Here is a 21,107-nt window from a genome sequence, read left to right as displayed (position 1 = left end):
ACTGCTGTTTGTTGCATTGCTGGATTTGCAACTGTTTGCAAGCAGACGAGGTCATTGAACGTTTCATCAGAAAATATTGAAGGATGGATTTAATTTACAAGTGATCAGATGGGAGGGACACTATTTCCTCGTAAAAAAGTACATCAAATGGTGAGTGGATTTAAAATATATATATATATTGGGCCGCTGCGTCCAGTGTGTTAGTGACGTGTGTGTGGCTGAAATGCGTGTGTTTACTTTCGAATTACCCACGTAATTGTCCTTGTGTTACATAAAACCCATCTGTGGCCTCGTGCAGAGGAAGGTGGTAAATACATGTTAGATATTCCAATGTACAGTTTTGCTTGTACAGTTGTACAAGCATGTACCATTGACTCAGAATGGTCTGTTTTATTGAAATCGTCACAGCAGTATAGTTTGTTTATACTTCAGTAGTATGATATTTAAACATGGTCCCCAAAATGAATGGAAGCGAATGAGGAGCCTGATACCTGGGAGGAATGGGGGTGTTGCAGCCTTGGGGATGTTTTGAAAATATAATTTAATATATAATATAATAGTTTGTGCTTCACCAAGAAATTTGGTCAGCAGCCGCCACTGATGCACACACACACGGATGAGTACCGCAAACGCTAACGTTAATACACTATTGACACAAACGGATGAATGAACGAGGTCCTACTGCTAATTAACTAATTACGACTTATGTACTTACTGATTCGATACTTTCTTTCGGTCCCGAAGACTTGGTACAGGCTAGCTCCCTTCTTTAGCAACAGCCAGGAAATCAACGCAGCATTATAAAGTCCTTCGTCTTTGCAAAAATCCAAAAACTAACTTCGCCCATTGCTTATGGAGCACGATATTATTAGGAAATGAGTGCAAGGACGTATTTGTTGCTTGCCCGTTTTGCTCATAATTTCAATGTTACGCTAACTTCCTCGAATTGTTGATTGTGGGCGGTGGCTACAACCACAGAAGGAGCTGTGCAGATCAGATTTCTTACACATCACAGATCGGCGTAAATTCAGAATGGCTTGGTTCAGTGGGGGAGGTTCTTGTCTCAGTTGTACTGAAGAAACGGGACTGGGTAGAGATTTCACATCTAGTCAGTGTTAGTACAACCCCACATTGCTAGAAAACAATGCAAACCACTGGAAAAGGCCATTTATAAAATAGGGGACCTTTAAACACTGCAGCAGCTCAACTGGAGAGGAGGTCAGCAAAAGTATGTTGTGTGCTGTGAGTGAAAGTTGCGTGGAAGAAAGTTGGTGTGGGGGTGAGTGTGTGTTTGGCAAACAAGAAAAGGATGAACATTTTCAGTAATGATGACCCTGCTGTGTTACAAACATATTTTGGGAAGGGGTGAATTTGGAATTTTTTATGAAATTCTGCACGCAAAAAAAGGTTCTGCACATGCGTTCCGTTAGTGGTTAACGTACCGTTGCATTCGTTCGGTAGACATCGCGTAAAGAACTGAAGGTCCAGTACTGAGACGGTTCGGTTTGGATACATGTACCGTTAACTCTTATGCTAAACCTCAAACCACCCACTCCAACTCATTCAGATGCAACCTACGCGCCCTGTCCGCGTGTATACCTTCCGCAACGGAATTCGGTTTCCGGGTTCCTCTGATTGGCCGCGACCGCCAGGTGACCCGCCCCCCTATCCAGCGCTGCCGCGGCAGCCAGAGCGAGCGGCCGCGGACTCGCTCGCTTCCTCAATTTATACGCATGGAAGTATTGACTGAATGAATGAATGAATGAATGAATGAATGAATGAAAACTTTATTTAACAGATTGCAGAATGGGTACAATACAGTACGGCTCAATACACACAATTGTTAAGGGGATGCAGACCTGAGAAGACGTTTGTCTTGTTTACATCAGGGTCCCCCATTTTCAATTCATATAGAACGACTACGCCGTAACAAATCATTAAAAAAATATACCGTTAACTGGAATATGTTGTGCCTTTACACATATGTTGGATTATGTAATTGGTTTGTCATGACAAACAAATAAAAGAAAATCGCGATTTACCCGCTGGCTACAACAACACTCAGTGACTGCATGTAGTCAGAGCCAGAGCTCAGCGATGCCGCTCGCGGCAGCACATTCTCGCCGCAGGCTGAGCTCTGGTGTCCGCTGAAACTCTGATCTCACGCCTTGCGCCCGAGCCTGGTGGGTTTCATGCGTGAGACTTTCTCTACTCTCTCCTGATATGGCAACCTCCACCATCATTTCATTCCTCTCAACCACCTTCGACAAGGTCTGACCCCTTGCAACCCTGCCAGCCGTTCCACACCCAGACCACAGCCCTCATAGCAGTCACAGAGGCTTAGCACTTAGCTGTCAGCAGCCTGCCTTACAGATTGTGTCCCCCAGGGCGCGCACACTTTTTCAATCAATATTTGAATAAAAAAACAATAAAAGAAAATGTAACCTTCCTACCGCCTCTTACTATTATGTACTCCTCTGGTCAAAGCAAATGTCTCCCCCACTCTGGAATGTGCAAGCTGTAGAGTTCGGTGACCGCACCCTCATACCTTAAATGTACATCTTCAGTGACCGCACACTTACAATGTCCACACACACACACACACACACACACACACACACACACACACACACACACACACACACACACACACACACACACACACACACACACACACACACACACACACACACACACACACACACACACACACACACACACACACACACACACACACACACACACACACACACACACACACACACACACACACACACACACACACACACACACACACACGAGGGGCAGATGATGGTCGGATTCATCTCGGGCCAGGCCATATATGGCAGTTGGATACAGGCACACATAAGCGCACACACATATTTGCACACGCACACACACACATACACACCCCTCCCTTTTATGGCAATTGGACACAAGCACACACACATACACACACATACATACACACGCACACACACACACCCCTCCCTTTTCTCTTAATGCAAGTAAGAGGGTATATAAATCGCTGTCATGTCATGTGTATGGGATCTGATGCTGGTGACTGATGCTGGTGAGAGAGGGAGCCCCGTGGAGGGCGACTGCGCTTCTTCTCTGTGTTCTCTGTGCAATAAAGACTCAGTGAGAAATAGAACTATGTCGCTCTGAATATATCTGGTTCAGCTGGTCCATACTATATCAATTCAAGGACTTACGAGGGAAGGAAATCCCTAACACTACTAGTATCTACTATGTCTATACTACTACCTACTATGTTACTATGTATATATACTATGCACTCGGAATGTAGCACTCAAGTTCGGCACTGATAGACGGAACAATCGCTCTTACCCTCGTTTTACAAAATTTGTAAGTCACTTTAGATAAAGGCATCAGATACAGTAAATGACTAAAATGCAAACACACACAGGACTACAGACTGCAAAGGAAGATGGACACAGGCAGGTACAGACACAATAGTGCAATAGTGCATGCACAGGTGCACACACATATACAGACACACAGCCCAGTCCAGTGACTGCCTCTCCTTCTGCCCAGTCAAGAGTATCACCCAGTGCCACAGCAGTCCACAGGACGTTTGCATGTGGCCACGAAACCTGGAGGCAAATTCAATGAAATACCCCTTTATCTAGCAGAACACTGGGCCTCTATCCTTACTGCCGATAATCTGATCTAGAAGGGCAGCGAACAGATGCACGAGGAACGGCTGAGAAAGAAAGAGGAAGCGAGGGAGAGGGCAAAGACGGAGAGAGAAGGGGGAAGGAGGGAGAGGAAGAGTGCAATTATGGGATGAGTTATCAGGAGAAATTTGAGTCCAAATAAAAAAAGAATTATGAGGAAGAAAGAACAGCTTATGGAAGGGAAAGACACATGGAAAGAAAAAAAGAAAGTCAGAAGGAATCAGTGTGTGTGTGAGAGAGAAAGGGAGAGAGAGAGTGAGAGAGAGCGGGAAAGCGAAAGAGGTTAAGAAGGAAATAATCAAATCAAGAAAACAGAATGAAAGTGCCAGAGAGAAGATAGAGTTGGCCCCCGTCTGCCCCCAGGTCAGTTTATTAACATTTTAAGCTTCCGTTTCACTTAATTTCGCTCTCCGATTGGCTAGCCCGCGTACAGCGAAGACCCTCTCTGATTGGTTTAGCTCCGAAGGGCTCTGGGATAGAAATGTCCTAACCCTAACCCTAACTCTAAGCATAACCCACTTCGAAAGAGGGCCAAAGCATAACCACTTCGAAGCAGAGAATATATATGTACAAGGCGGAAGAGACCCTTCGGAGCTAAACCAATCAGAGAGGGTCTTCGCTGTACGCGGGCTAGCCAATGAATGAATGAATGAATGAAAACTTTATTTAACAGATTGCAGAATGGGTACAATACAATACAATCAGAGAGCGTCTTCGCAAACAAAGGCTATGGAAAAAAATCATGCTGCTGTCGGACTGCTGTCAGGTGGAACAGGAAGTGAAGAAGTCACAAATTAAGCCTGTAGCTACATCAGGTACAAACAATGGAGCACCACTTAGTGACCAAACATGGCACTGCAACTAAATAACACAAATACAATAGGCACATTTGTGACTGTTACAAATATAACACGTTTTATACTCGTGCTACAAGATTTTGGCCTGTGCTACAAAACTACTAGGTTTAATGCGTGGCAGCACATAGTCATATCCCGTTCCCAGCGTGGCAGCCAATGAGTTAATGAGTATCACCTGTTCTTTGATTCCAATCACCTGTTGTCTGCCCACCGACACGTCTGCGATGATGACGATGACGATGACGATGACGATGACGATGACGATGATTTGAGTTTATAGGACTAGATATTACAATCCCTTAGATAATCAGCACTTTTTTGAATGGGGTAGTGGTAAAAGCTTCACTGGGGTCTTCAGGTGGGCACCCTCATTCATTGGTGTTTCGTTGACAGGCCCACGACACCTCCGAAGGGCTCAACGGCAACACCTGGCGTTAGGGCTGGGCGATATGGCCTAAATATGATATCACGATATTTTCTGACCTTTCGGCGATACACGATACACATCACGATGTTTTTATTTTTTTCCCCAAACAATTCATTATGAGGCTTACCAAGACAGTATTTGAGTTTGCAAGCTAACATTAAAGACTAAATAAAATACCCATGCATTTAGCATTTTTATATTATATATTAGATTTAGATTATTGGATTATTAGATTATATATTGCATATATTTAGCAATGAGATATTATATGATTTAGATATGAAATATGATTAATTGAAAATGGGGGACCCTGATGTAAACAAGACGAAAGACTTTCTCTGGTCTGCATCCCCTTAACAATTGTATGTATTGAGCTGTACTGTACCCATTCTGCAATATGTTAATAAAGTTTTAAATCAATCAATCAATCAATCAATCAATAAATAGCATTTTAGCATTTTTATGAAACTACTGTATATTTGTATGTCTCTAAATGTTTTGATGAATTGAAAATGGAGGACCCTTATGTAAAAAAGCCGAAAGTCTTTTTCTGGTCTTCATCCCCCAGTCCACTGTTGTTGTATTGAGCTGTACTGTATTGTACCCATTCTGCAATCGTTAATAACGTTCTCATTCATTCGATCATTCAGCCGGCAACAGCATAATTTTGATAGACAGTCGAGTCTGCAAATTACGTCACACCGATTGAACCCGCCCTGCTGTTCTTAGCACCAATCGGCAAGCTCTATGCGTTTTTTACTTCCGCAATTGATTTTGACGAGAGCTGAGCTCAGCTCAACGACAACAACAGCTCCCTGCGGCAGACGAGTGATTACCAGCGCACCGCAGCATGACTAAACAAGCCATAATGATTTTATTGCAACGAATGTTATAATAAAAGCCTTTCCATACATCTGTCTGATTGAAAACTTTATTAACAGACCGCAGAATGGGCATGCACAACTCCGCACGGGCTGAGATATGAACAGTAACGCTTGCTATCTATGTCGTCATCGGACGTTGCTATGTTTGGGTAAATACGCTAATGTTATTGAACGTGTAACTAACTATATAACGTTAATGCCACAAAACGAATGCCTTTGTTAATAATAATTAGTAACTTTGATGCAGTAGTGTGTGTGGGGGCGGCGTTGTTCAAAAGTTTGAACGGGTGTGGACCAGATTGACGCGACACAATCCTCTTGGGCAAAACATCACGATATCCACAATACGTTAAAAAAGTGTATCGTTAATGAACTGTACCCGATATTTATATAATATCGTCATATCGCCCAGCCCTACCTGGCGTCCCAGGTGTGCCCCCCTCTGCTTTTACCCCTCGATGATCATTTTGCAGCCCAATTGGGGTCCTTTCTCTTAATCCATAGCCATCTGCTGCTTCGTTCGGCAGCCTCTGACAGTGTTTTGACAGCTTGTCGGAATGCCTGTCCTCGCACTCCCATCCCCTTAAGAAGCTTGGTTGTGGACATGGCAACAAATCCTCTAGAACCAACCTCCACCGGAAGCACCTGGGCACGCCAGCCGCGTTGTTCTGCCTCGGCTGCTATGTCGGAGTACTTCAGTCGTTTACGTTCATATGCTTCACCAACTGCAGCCTCCCATGGTACAGTTAGTTCCACAATGAATACAGACTTCTGGGAGGTTGACCACAAGACCAGGTCCGGCCTGAGGTTAGTTGTAATTATCTCAGGCGGAAAGATTAGTTTCTGGTCCAAGTCAACCTGCATTCTCCAGTCCCGGGCAGTGTCCAGGAGGGTTGCCTCCACTCTTGCAGATGGCTTTGCTGGGAGCTGTCCTGCTCTTACAAAAGAAGTGGTGTTTGAGTGTCTAGGCATTGGGGGAGGGAGGGCATTGTTGGTAGTTCTCCTTACTTCCAGGGTGATTGCCAGTTGTCTTAGGACCTGGTTGTGTCTCCAGGTGTAGCGCCCTTGGGACAAACTGGTTTTGCAGCCGGTGAGGATGTGCCTCAGTGTTGCGGGGGTTTGGCAAAGCACACAAGAAGGATCTTCTCCAAACCATTGGTTTAGGTTTTCTGGGGCGTGGGGAGAACATCATAGGTGGCTCTGATGATGAAGCTGATTTGGCTTCCTTCCATCTCACAAAGATCCTTCCATGTGAGCTTACGATGCTCCAGGTTTTCCCAGCTAGTCCATTGGCCCTGTTTGGACTGTGAGACTGCCTTTGCGCATCTGTCTGCCTCCTCTTGTTGCCGAACCTGAGCCACCACCAGCTTTCTCCTCTGGGTTGATGTTGCCTTGTGCCATGTGGGTCGACTTGTCCCAATGATGATGTTGTAATGGAATACAATACCCTGCAATGTCTGACAAACATTTGTCTTGTTGAAAAATGTCATGTCAGGGGTTTGTTGCATTTCATTACATCACGTCTCAATGTAATGAAAACACCAGCCGTTATGAAACCAAACGGTGTTGGTAATCAAGCAACAGACAGCCTGAGGATGAGGAGGATGAGTGGTGTTTATGGCCTGTGAAACGCACCATATATGAATATGAGATACAGGCAGCATAGTTATGACAGCACAGTGACTAAAACCCCTGTTCAAACCACATCATTTGGTATCTTTATTATGTGTCTCCACAGGGGGAACTTCTGTTGAGATTGTTCAGATGACTTAACTGATTAATTAACTTGTGTCGTTACATGAGGCTGCATTTCGTTATGACAGATGGGCACCCCCCCCCCCCCGGGCAGTGAGCATAGCTGCATTTTTTGTATTAAAAAAATATAAAAATGGATTGATTGGTTTTTCATTATCTCCAAAGGAGACATTTTGTGGCAGTAAAAAGAAGATGAATAGCCCTGACGGCTAAATACTCCCCCCACCACCCAACACCACCACCACCCTCACATTCTATTCCCAAGGACAGACAGTCACTTAATTAACTAAGTTCAGGAAGCACCTAATTACAGCAGATGGGCATTTCCCTTCTGGACTGCGAGCACAGCGCTGTGTTCTTCCTGGGGAAAGGACAGCGTGGCGTACGGGGAACAGGAGGCTTTGTGTGCAGGTGGCCGGTCTCATGCAGATGTTCTTGAGCCCAGGGACAAGGCGGGGATCTGTGGGGACATTTAGTTCCAACAGGCGTCTCTATGGTAGATTAGTTCCCAGGTGTACTTGAATAGTATCAGTGAGTGCACACACACACTTGAGTTATCCCATTTGCATCTGTACTCTATCTCAGAGAGAGGCAATGAGTCTCTCTCTCTCTCTCTCTCTCTCTCTCTCTCTCTCTCTCTCTCTCTGTGTGCTGGCCAACCTGCCTGCCTGGCTGCTTCCCTGCACGCCCCCTCCTCCCTCCCCTCCAGGCAGCAACTGGCAGATCACATGGTCTACTGGTGGTCAACCAGCAGAAACACACAGAGACAGAGAGCAGGGAACACAGACACACACACATCCAACAACACAAGATACACTTGTGTATACACACAAACGTACGCGCCATGCAATCAAAAGCAAATGGGAAACAACACGTGGAAAGACAGAGCGCACGGCTGGGCACAGCTCCTTACAAACACACATTGTAAGCAACCACACAAAACATTATGCACTCACATACTCACTCTCTCTCTCTCTCTCTCTCTCTCTCTCTCTCTCAGACTCACACCATTAAACAAACAATACACAAGGGAGAAAAACAAATCAAGAACCCATATCAATAGAAAATCACATCATATTTGATACCAACATCAACAATAGAGAACCTACAATTTCCCCCAAAACCCTCCAGTTTATAAACACTCATTTCCATATGTCAATCTCATTTCCGTATGTCAATCCCATTTCCGTGACAGAATAGAATTTCTGGCTGGGATCCATTTCTCCCTCAACCGTGATTCATATGGTGAGACTTTTCTTCCTCAGTTTTCCCTCATATTTCTTCCACCTCACTGCACAGTGGGGCACGGTAGAAGTAGGACACACCTGAAATAGCTGCACAAGGTGTACAGGGGAGGGAGGGAGAGAGAGAGAGAGAGAGAGAGAGAGAGAAAGAGAGAGAAAGAGAAAGAGAAAGAGAAAGAGAAAGAGAAAGAGAGAAAGAGAAAGAGAAAGAGAAAGAGAAAGAGAAAGAGAAAGAGAAAGAGAGAGAGAGAGAGAGAGAGGGAGACAGGGAGTGAGAGAGAGAGAAGAGAAATAGAGAGAGACCGAGAGATAGAGACCACTGGGAACGGCTGATTCAGACTAGGTGGTAAGTAGGAGAGAGGGGGGGGTCCACTCCTTTACTCTACTCCTCCACTTAGTAGTGCAGAAATCCATCTTCCCTTACACTGAGACCTGCGTTATAGTCACACTCAAAGAGACTGAGCTATTCCTCACAGCCCAAGGCCATGCAAGTCAGATGATCTTCTTCTATGACATATGTAGGGGAAATTGTCAGTTCTCCACCTACAGTATGTGTACACCACCACCTAGAGCAGGGGTGGCCAACCTGTCAGCGACTAAGAGCCACAAAAATTACTATGGTACCACAAAGAGCCACACCAGCGTTTCTCAACCTTTTTTTCAGTCACGGCACCCTTCATGTGTTTATAGGTCCCACCCTCTGGCCTCTGAAGTTGCTAATGTCTTTATTTTGGCCTCACAGGGTTACCTTTTAACTCATTCACTGCCAGCTATTATCCTTATCCTGTTCTAGCTAGGCCACGCTTTAAAAGACAGGAGTGCGTCACCTTGTTTGTAGAGCTATATCTATATTCTATATTATAGCTATGGATACAATACTATGGTCATTTGACAGTAACTATCTTCTGTCCAAGATGCAAAAAATGTAAAAAAAAATCATGAATACGTTTGCGCGTTATCCCGTGGTGAATATAAGTATAGTTTCGGAGTGATCCGGGCTAATTCCTGGGAGGCTGAGTTATAGGGCGCAACGTGAATTCTACTAAAAGCATTGGCGTTTCATCCCTGGACACGCTACTATTTCCAAATCAAATGTATATAATAGGTATTATGTTTCATCATGAATGCATGAAAGGGGGGGGGGGGTAATTTCTTGATGCTTTGATTGCCAGTAACGGCATTCGTTGTAAGTAAGTAAGTAAAGTTTATTTATATAGCACCTTTCACAGACCAGGTCACAAAGTGCTTCACATAGTAAAAACATCAATAAAATGCAAAAGATAGCAGCATGGTAAAAGAAAATAAAAAACGTGAAAGATCAGGAAAACCAAAACAGACAAAAAAGACATAAAATATTTACATAGAGCATAATTCGCCATACGCCTGTTTAAACAGCACAGTCTTTAGCTGCTTTTTAAAAGTGTTTACAGAGACCACAGATCTAAGGTCCAAGGGCAGAGCATTCCATAACCTGGGGGCCACGGTTTCGAATGCTCGTCCCCTTTTCTCTTCAGCCAGCAAGCCCTGATCAGAGCTGAGCGATCCGTTCGTGGTGTATGGACGCAGTAGGTCGCAGATGTAGGCAGGTGCCTGACCATGGAGTGCTCTATAGGTGATGACCAGAACCTTAAAGTGAATTCTGAATTTGATGGGCCTAGTCAGCAGCCTTGCGGCTGTGTTTTGGACCATTTGTAGCCGGCCCAAAGTGGATGCATCGAGGCAAGTGAAAAGGGAATTACAATAGTCCAGGCGGGATGAAACAAAAGCATGAATAATCATTTCCAGCTCTACCTGGGACACAACAGATCGAAGTTTGGCAATATTTCGTAGATGGAAAAAACAGGTACGTGTCAGAGATCTAATGTGGTGATCAAAGTGCATCTGCTGGTCAAAGATCACACCAAGGTTTCTGAGCTTGGGCCTCAGAGTTGTTGAGAGGGTGCCCATGCATGTGGCAACTTCTGAGGTGACTTTTTCTGAGCCTATAATAAGAACCTCCGTTTTTTCTGCGTTTAACTGAAGGAAGTTGTTTGCCATCCAATCCTTGACAGCAGTCAGACAGTCAAAGAGGGCAGATCATTTGTCAGAATGTTCAGGCTTGAAAGAGACATATAATTGGATATCGTCAGCGTAGAAATGATAAGAGACCTCTTTGAATTGACTAATGATTACTCCCAGGGGGAGCATGTAAAGTGCAAACAGAGTAGGAGCCAGCACAGAACCCTGGGGCATGCCACAGCACAGGACAATGGAGCAGTTTCGGATGTGAAAGTGCCAGTAGACACAGAAAAACTCCTATCTTGCAGATAGGAGGAGAACCAGTCCAGCGCACTCGCAGTGATGCCAGCCCACTGCCTCAGCCTTTCGATCAAAATGCAGTGGTCGACTGTATCAAAGGCTGCTGTGTAGTGCTGTTGTGAACACTATAGGGCTGTCTTAAATGCTTCGAAGCTTCGAACGTTCGATTCGATGGCACAAGCTTCGAACATTAAAAAAAAATCGAAGTTTAAAAAAAAGAAAAAAAAAATCTCAATTTTTATTTTTTTTTCTTCGATTTGTGTGTGTGTGTAGGTGTGTGTGTGTGTGTGTGTGTGTGTGTGTGTGTGTGTGTGTTAGGACAGCCGAATCCCGTCCAATCTTTCGCCGTCGACTAAAGACTCACTTCTTCAACCATTATCTGAAATGATAAAAAAAAATAAAAATAAAAATCTAACCGTGACTAACCTTACTGTCATGCACTTGTCCTAATAAACTAACCTACACTGTAACACGCAACACTTTGATGAACATTGTTACTCAGCTGATAGAGTTGTACCCTTCTTGCTGTCTTGTCGTACAGAACTTGTAAGTCGCTTTGGATAAAAGCGTCAGCTAAATGACTAAATGTAAGTGTGTGTGTGTGTGTGTGTGTGTGTGTGTGTGTGTGTGTGTGTGTGTGTGTGTGTGTGTGTGTGTGTGTGTGTGTGTGTGTGTGTGTAGGTGTGTGTGTGTGTGTGTGTGTGCGCGCACCTTGTAGAATTCCACACATAAGAAAGAAAGATACTGGGATGAATAAACAAAATAGGAAATAAAATGTAGAAATGCATGCAATACATAAATAAATATGAATCTCCATATATGAAATATAACATTTAGATAAGGTGCTACTGAGATGTTTTGGTGAGTTCTTTGTTTTTTTGTGGAAGTTGCCCTTCTTAAAAATGCATGAACATTCACTGATAATTGGTCTGTAGTGGAGTCTACAAGGTCTACATTGCCGGACCATGTAGAATCCGGACCTTGTAGACTGACATAATTCTGTGCATAGTTTAGTCTACACAGGCCATATTTCAAATAATCAAAATCTTACTTCATTCATCTTAAACATTCTTGATTTGGGGGATTGGTAGTTCCCATGAAATCTGAAGTTGTTCAAACGACAACAGCGATCCACCTTGAATTAAATCACACAGCCGAGTGAAACCTTGTTGTATGCGTCAGTCACGAAAGGGGCTACTTAATTAATTAATCCAACCCACTTTATTTATAGAGCACATTTAAAAACAACAACGTTTACGAAACTGCTGTACAAGTCCCACAACATAAGATAAAAAAAAAAAAAAAAAAAAAAATAGTAAAAAAAAAAAAAAAAAAAAAAAGAATTCAAAGCTTCGAATTAAAATCGAAGCTCGGCCCCGAAGCTTCGATTGCCAAAAAAAGCTTCGAAGGTCAGCCCTAGAACACTATACACGCTGATCAGCTGGATCGGTATGAGAACATTATACGATCAAGCTGGAATTGGCGTCAGATAGTCCTTACCTTTGACCGGGGCTATTCCAAAAAGAATATTCCAATTGTTTGATCGCCATCTGGTCCATCTGATGTCCATCTGGTCCACGACATAATCCGGCACAACACATGCATCGCGTGTCCCGGACACTTTTCAATGCGACCGAGTAGGCCTGCCGCGATAAGCAATAAATCGATTAATTGCCGCGATAATTAAAATGAATGCAATGATTTTGACGGGCGCGATTAATTGCTACTGTATTTGCGCGTTTGTTTGAGGCGGAACCAGTGCCCCTTCTCAGTCACTGTCCGTGTTGGGAGGCGGGCCGCTGGCTTTACTACAGAGCGTTATGTTAGAACGTTACCCCTCATTGTGTCTATTCTACTAGCATTAACGTTACTCATACAAACAATCAATAGCGAGTTATATTGATCACGCTATGTACGATAGCCATGCTAAAACGCTAGCACAACATTAGCACCTAACCTAACAACAAGCCTTAACAAGTCAGCGATCTTTTTGCGAGACTAAACTCTCCGCTCGGTGGCAAATTGTGTTGATGTCGGTTTTGTTTAATCAATAAATGAGGCAGAATACACAGTGACTGTATCCTTTGTTTATTGCACTTGTGCCTGCTGCAAACATAATGATTATGAAATCCTATGCGGCGTTCTGTTTTGGTTCAGACTCCCTCAGACTATCCAACGAGTGACTCGTCTCTATTCTGACCAATCAGTGGTCTGCAGTGTTTCACGTGACTTTTCTGGTACCACTTCTACCAATAAGATGCATGCATCTCACTCGCTTGGAACCACGACAGAGCAGGGACTAAAAAAGTACCTGATAATTACAACAATACTTCCGGTCCGGTCGGTGGGCTTCAAAATAAAAGTCTAAAACACCGGAAAAGACGGAGCGGTGGGCTTCAAAATAAAAGTTTTGGGAAATAAATTTCTCCAAAAAAAATTCTCTAACCGGTCGCAATAATATCGCTTATCGCGATATTTTCGGGGGCAATTAATCGCCCAGCAAAATGTGTTATCGTGGCAGGCCTACGACCGAGTGAACCTCTAGGCTTCCCTGTACTAAGAAAATTGCACCCGGAGCGGTTTAAACGTAACACATGGTCTGGAACAGGGTTTACTGCACTCTCGATACTGCCACCTGGGAAGATCTGGCCGGTACTGCACCCTCGGGGTCCCAGTATGCCTTTTAACGGCAACATACAGGTCCGTGACATTGAATAGAATATTAAAATCAAAAAGAAAAGAAAAACGGACCAAATAACGTATATATACGTGGTTGGCGTTCAACGGTTGTTGAGCAAACACGTATATAAACGTTGTTGGCGCAGATTGTGTCTACCGAATGTATGAATTAATGTTGCGTTTTCTTTTCAAATGTAGCCAAGAGTAAAGACCCTAACCCTGTCAAGACAGCAGTCGAAGTGTATATTTTCAGCATTACGTTTGTTTACCAATGATTTTAGTTAGTTTTATTAGTGAAATATAAGATTATAGAAATCTCATGGCATTGAGTCGGAAACCGTGGCATATTGACGTGAGCCAAAAGTGAGTGTAGTCTTTTGAAGGAAGAGACCCAGGGCTTTCGATGGGCTTTCGAATAAAAAAAACTACACTACCCAGCTCACGCCAGCCCCTGTCAATCATCTGACTTCTGGATTTACTTTTTTATTTATTTACTCTTATTTTTCAGGATTATCTTGCACAAACCTGAACATTATTGCCATAAAACAGAACAGTTAGTTTCTATACCTTTCTGTGAACATCTAGCAAAAAACGGCATTGCAATCTGATGAAAAATGGTGGAGAAATTTACATTATAAAAAAGTAACTGTACTTACAGTACCGGTAGATTTCATTCACAGTTTGTGAATCACGCCTGGTGATACTAAATCCAGATTGAACTCTGCCATTGGATATTCTATATTCATATTTCAAATAGCATGTGTCTGGATGGCAGAATTCAGTACTGTATCTACAAAACCTTCTGTTCAATCATCACCAACAAAATTATATTCTCCTTTGGTTAATTACAATTTACTCAACCCTAGTAACAGACACAATATTTCTGACACTGGTAATATATTCCCTGAGATCCATAGATGTCCCTAGAATCAGATACCAAGAACATGAAAATGTTCCCCTGACCTAGAGGCTCTGGTTTATTCTGTAATGATGTTACTGATACCAATCACTCTTTCCCCACAAAGTGGCAGTAATGAATGAATGATCATTACATTTATATAGCGCTTTTCTAGACACCCAAAGCGCTCCCCACAATGTAGGGTGGAAATTGCCTCCTTCACCACCACTGGTAGCACGCAACCTTGGGCTACACAGGCTCAATGGCTGCCATACACTGGCACCAAGCACACATCACACTACACAATGGCTGAACGGCTCAGGAGACAGGGACTGATATCAACTAGGGATGCTCAATATTGGCTTTTTTACCGATACCGATATACCGATATTGTCCAACTCTTAATTTCCGATACCGATATCAACCGATACCAATATATGCAGGGTTTCCCCCCCCCCCAAAAAAATGAATAATTTCAGGTAATTAACATTCTATCTCTTGTTGTGGAATTAACACAACATTATGCATACTTTTGACAATAAATTAAATCTGAATTTGTTCTTACGTGCCTGGGTAAATAAAGGTTATAGAAATGTTAAAAAAAAAAAAAACGATATTTTCCGATATTACATTTGAATGCCAATATCGGTAGGCCGATAATATCGGACATCCCTAATATCAACCAATTAACACTTTCCGTGCCACGGGTCCGGTGCGTGCCACCACCCACTTCAATGATAGAGCTCTCATATTTGCGAACGCATAAACTATATCTTAAATTATGGCTATGTGTATAATATGGCCGTCGCTTATCAATGACTTATTTGCAGTCAACATTGTCGAAACGGATTGTTTTTTTTAATCGGTTCATTTCCGTTTTATACCATTTTGAAAAACGCTCGTTTTATGAAAGTTCCAGACAATTTTAGAAGATTCTGTGATAATCGCCCTTTACTGGAATATACTGGAATACACAAAAAACGTTGTAATTTTTCGGCCTATTTATGAATCGTTTTCAAATAAACGCTAGATTATCGATAGTATATGTGTACTTATGCACGCTATAGAAGCGGGCTGAAAAATCGATTATCCATTTCCTGATCAGCACAGACACACACACGCACACATACATAGGGCCCACGTTGATATATAGGTGAAAAAAGCTCTGATTATCCCAAGACTGGTAAAATAGATTCCTTACCTCAGATCTTCTCCAAAAAGATTATTCCAATTCCTGATCGCCATTCCAAATATCGATCGTGTTTATTGATCCAACGCTGGGTACTGTAAACACACATTCTCCACTGTTCTGCGGCTCGGCAATGACTTCGATCGTCTCGGGTTACTTGTCTGACAAGTAAAATGTGGAAGCAGGAAGGGGTGCAGTACCATCCGGAGAGACGATAGGGGCGGTATTTTCCCAATGGAGCTCAGACAGAGTCCCAGTGGTAACGTGAGGCTAGATTGATGAAATATTAATGGAAATTGCTAATAAAAAAAAACTATCAAAAACGAGATCTCTCGTTGGCATGAACTAACGAGAAATCTCGTCGTTGGCACTCAAAGTGTTAAGGGGAGGGGGGTGATTAGGTGGATGTCAGAGACCCCTTTGCGATTGGTACCCTGGATTCTTTAACGACTAAATTCAGTCAGGACCTCGGTTTAGCGTCTCATCCAAACGATGGCACTCGCAGCTGTATGGTGGCCCCATCACCGTAACAACACCACCACCACCAGGTCTAGAGGACAGAGTGCTCCTTGCTGGACAACAACACCACTTTCCGACAATGGCCTTGACTCGAACCAGTGATCTTGCGATCATGAGTCTGGAGTTCTACGCTTGTAGCCACGCTGCTGGACAATGAGTAATGCAGAACGTTCATTTTTTTTTGGCAGTGGTGACGCTCTGGCTGTACTGTGTAGATTAGGAAGTCTAGCTTTAATCTATCCGTGTAGATTAGGAAGTCTATCTTTAATCTCTCTGTGTAGATTAGGAAGTCTAGTTTTAGCACAATCTAGCTTTAATCTCTCCGTTCACATTCCCTTTTTCTGCTTCTAAAACAAGTGCACAGACATTATCCACAGGAGTGAGATAACAGCCGTTTCACTTCCACTCGTTGAATGAAACAAGTGGCATCTCAGCCATATTTGCATATGTATTTTAAATACATGAATGTGTACAAGACTAACAACAAGTTTCACTTTTCTTCAGCGCTTGCCACGCCTCCTCTGGGATTCTGTCCAATCACGGGTGCAGCGTGAACGGATAGTTAGCTAAGAAGCACAGAGTTAGATTGGTCCATCATGTAGCCTTACTGAAGAGGAAACAGCTGTGTGTCCTCCACTGGAGGAGATGTTTGAAGCAGTTCCTGCATTATTGAGGCATATAAAGACAAGCGGCTTTCAGTGTGTGTGTGTGTGTGTGTGTGTGTGTGTGTGTGTGTGTGTGTGTGTGTGTGTGTGTGTGTGTGTGTGTGTGTGGGAGGAAACTAACTTTTTGGCTTACCAGCCAACTGGCGAGTAGCTGATTTTTTTTACCAGCCAAACAGATTTTTTACCAGCCAAAAAAAATCGCTAATTGTGATAATTACTTCTTTGTATGTCTTCGTCTAAATAGATTTTTCAATCATAGTAATAATCACACAGTGTCTCTACTCTTTAAAATATTTATTAGCATAAAACATTAATAACAGTGTCTCTACTCTTCACAATATTAGCATAAAACATATATACATGAAAGAGGGATCTATTCTGGACTGGGTTGGGCTGGACTGGGCAGTGAAAGATGCTGGGTTGGACTGGGTTGGGCAGTGAAAGAAAAAAACCGAAGTATGTTGTGAAGTGTATAGATAGATGTGAAATGTATAGATGTAGCAGTACTGTCTATCTGTATGTCGTGTATGTCATATGTTATGATGAATTGAAAATGGGGGACCCTGATGTAAACAAGACAAAAGTCTTTCTCTGGTCTGCATCCCCTTAACAATTATGTGTATTGAGCCGTACTGTATTGTACACATTCTGCAATCTGTTAATAAAGTTTTCAATCAATCAATCAAGTTAACTTTGAACCTCGGTTGTCAAGCCGTGTCAATGTTGTGTATGCATCTGGGTGGGTAGGCATCACAACGGTGTTCACTGTGCCTTTAAGACAGCACGGTGGGCTGGACAATAGGAGCCTCGTATGGGTTCTGCGGTCCTGCAGCTGGATGCATCTTGGGCTGGACGACAGGGCTGTGAAATACCCTCAGTGTTGTGGTATCGTCAGTTCGGTTGGTGTGTTGTTGTGCACTGGTTGAGCATGCAATAAAACATATAACCTTACGTCGTAGTCCGGTGCGTTTTTGGAAACATTATAGTCATAACAGATACACGGCTAACATGGGGCTGGCTGCTTTGAGCACACACACACACACAGGGCTAATGTTAGCTAGCAAGCAGCTATATAGCTAAAACGCTAACTAGAAGCCAACTACTGTATACAGTTCCAATAGACTAACATACACATCTGTGATTTAAATGTGTCCTTGCCTTAGACTCGAGGGTTGTACTAGGGTTGGATGCAGTTCCCCGTTGGTCAGTCTGTCTGTTTTCCATCTTCTGCTGTGTTTAACGTACCGCGGGACTTTTATTCAACATTATATATGTCCGCCGCAGGTTGGCCAGTACTGCGGGAACTTTTATTAAACATTATATATGTCTGCGGGTTGGCCAGTACTGCGGGAACTTTTATTAAACATTCTATATGTCCGCGGGTCTTGTGCAGTGCTCTCGTGGCACTGTCAACTAAAGCGAGCACTCAGAAGACCGCACCGTTTGCCAGTGACCGTGATTGCAGAATGTTTTTTTTTTTTACTAGTCGCCAGACTGGCGAGTGGTCTTCATAAATCACTCGCTAAACCTAAAAAATACTCGCATTTGGCGAAGTGGCCTAATTTCCTGTGTGTGTGTGGGGGCAGTCCAGTGGGAACAGACAACAGGACATGAAAGGTGTGCGTGCCTCAGTGATGACTCAGAGGTGAATGGACCTGCGTATGAGTGGCCCTTTAAACCTCCCCGAACACACCTGCTGAGCCGCCGTCTTGTCAACCCCATGTTGCTAGGCAACAAGGACGCCGCTAAAGCTTGTCGCTTTCAATATTCCTTTTAGGAATGTACTGTATCTTTGTTACGTAGGAGAAGGAGTCGGCCGAGCGGGGTTTGTGTGCCTAGGATGAATTATTCATACAGTTTGGGAATATTCACACAAACAAGAGGTCTCTAGTGTCTCTGCCCACGAAGGTCAGCCACCGGATATAAATAACCAATGCAGAGCGCAGACGGGGTGCATGAGGTGAGCACTGTAGTACAGAGAGTATAGACCCTGGGCTGACTGGAACGCCCATCCTGTGCACCCGTCAAAGACCAAATCACCACCTCCCGTGATCATAATAAAACAGAGTGAGTGAGACTGAGTGAGTGAGTGAGTGAGTGAGTGAGTGAGTGAGTGAGTGAGTGAGTGTACAAGTTCCACACATTCACAGTACACCTGGGAGCAGCCCAGTACAACCAGTCTGACACCTTCCCGTCACAAGCCTGCTTCTCTAAGACCTATAATGGTTTCTAATAGAATTGTAGTATGTGAGAATATATGCTTCTTCATCATCATCATCATCATATTGACCACATTAGAGTTATCGTCATCTTTATCACTTACCCAGAAGTTGTTCTGAAAGAAGGCCATCTTCACTCAAGGGGGGTTTACAGCGATCTATTAAATGAAAAAGACAGATAGAAACAGAGAGAGAGAGAGAGAGAGAGAGAGAGAGAGAGAGAGAGAGAGAGAGAGAGAGAGAGAGAGAGAGAGAGAGAGAGAGAGAGAGAGAGAGAGAGAGAGAGAGAGAGAGAGAGAGAGAGAGAGAGAGAGAGAGAGAGAGAGAGAGAGAGAGAAGAGAGAGAGAGAGAGAGAGAGAGAGAGAGAGAGAGAGAGAGAGAGAGAGAGAGAGGAAAAGAGAGATATGTGTTAGAACCAATCAGCTGACGGAGTTGCCGTTTCAACCTCTCTTTCTTTTTCCATCTATTCATTAGAGGAGAGCATCTCTCCCTCTCCCTCCCTCTCCCCAGAGGGCTGGAGCAGAGAATCTACTTCCTTTCAGACTCTGAGGAGGACCTCTCTGAAGTTGAACCACACGTAAAAAACACCCGGCTTAATGGGATAGAAAGAAGCGAGCAGGTGTGTAAAAGAAGCAGAAACGAGCATGGTGGAACATTCTGTGGTGAGGAGAGGAGGTGGGAGGGGAGGGGACAGGGGTTAATGGAGGGGGAGAGAGGAGAGAGAACAAGTAGGAGAGCAGAGGAGGTGGAGAGGTTTAACATTTAGATTTGAAGAGGGGAGACGTGGTGGAACACTATGTGGTAGCAAAGGGAGGAGGATGGAGAGGAGGGATGGAGAGGAGGGATGGAGATTTGATTTCATAATACAAAGTTTCTGAATGGACGTTTGGATTAAACCAAGTTGTATGCAGTGATGAATGGTCTTTCCCAGCGGAACACAAGTTACTTATCAATTGTGAACATTATGCAACTTGGAAATGTTGACACAACAGGACAATAATACCCTCATAATATTCTTAGATATGAAACACTCTCTGAAAGCGTTTGCGCCTTCTAGGCACGCCGGCTCTGCGGAATCAGAGAACGTCATTCAAGCATTTACAGAAAGGAGCGACCGCACCTCAGCTGACAAATAAAAGCATCCCTCTCTCCAACACTGTTCTGCTTAATACGAATGCCAAGGCTTCCAAGAGCGCCGAGTTCCCCAGCTAAGAACACGACTCTCTCTATGTGACTGTTGCATGTTGAGTTCACCAGCTAAGAACACAACTCTATGAGACTGTTGCATGTTGAGTTCACCAGCTAAGAACACAACTATATGTGACTGTTGCATGTTGAGTTCACCAGCTAAGAACACAACTATATGTGACTGTTGCATGTTGAGTTCACCAGCTAAGAACACAACTATATGTGACTGTTGCATGTTGAGTTCACCAGCTAAGAACACAACTCTATGAGACTGTTGCATGTTGAGTTCACCAGCTAAGAACACAACTATATGTGACTGTTGCATGTTGAGTTCACCAGCTAAGAACACAACTCTATGTGACTGTTGCATGTTGAGTTCACCAGCTGAGGACACAACTCTTTATGTGACTGTTGCATGTTGAGTTCACCAGCTAAGAACACAACTCTATGTGACTGTTGCATGTTGAGTTCACCAGCTGAGGACACAACTCTTTATGTGACTGTTGCACAAATTATTGGATCTTTTATTTCTTCACATGAAAATCCTCAGAAATCAAATGAAAGAATGTATTTAATCAAGTAA

General features: G+C 43.5%; 1 protein-coding gene across 1 annotated transcript in view; it reads right to left on the bottom strand.

The window, feature by feature from the left end:
• Window positions 1-21,107, bottom strand: part of fcho1 (FCH and mu domain containing endocytic adaptor 1) — a 253,690-nt gene that overhangs the window by 169,840 nt on the left and 62,743 nt on the right. Inside the window, exon 2 of the mRNA XM_084310518.1 lies at window positions 19,440-19,493. Within this exon, the coding sequence (XP_084166644.1) occupies window positions 19,440-19,466 (27 nt within the window). The 5' untranslated portion in view covers window positions 19,467-19,493. The remainder of the gene's footprint in view (window positions 1-19,439; window positions 19,494-21,107) is intronic.

Source organism: Notolepis coatsorum (genome assembly GCF_963971535.1).
Source record: "Notolepis coatsorum genome assembly, chromosome: 3".
Taxonomy (NCBI): domain Eukaryota; kingdom Metazoa; phylum Chordata; class Actinopteri; order Aulopiformes; family Paralepididae; genus Notolepis; species Notolepis coatsorum.
Note: the sequence above shows the minus strand (reverse complement) of the source record. Positions and strands in the feature narration are given on the sequence as shown.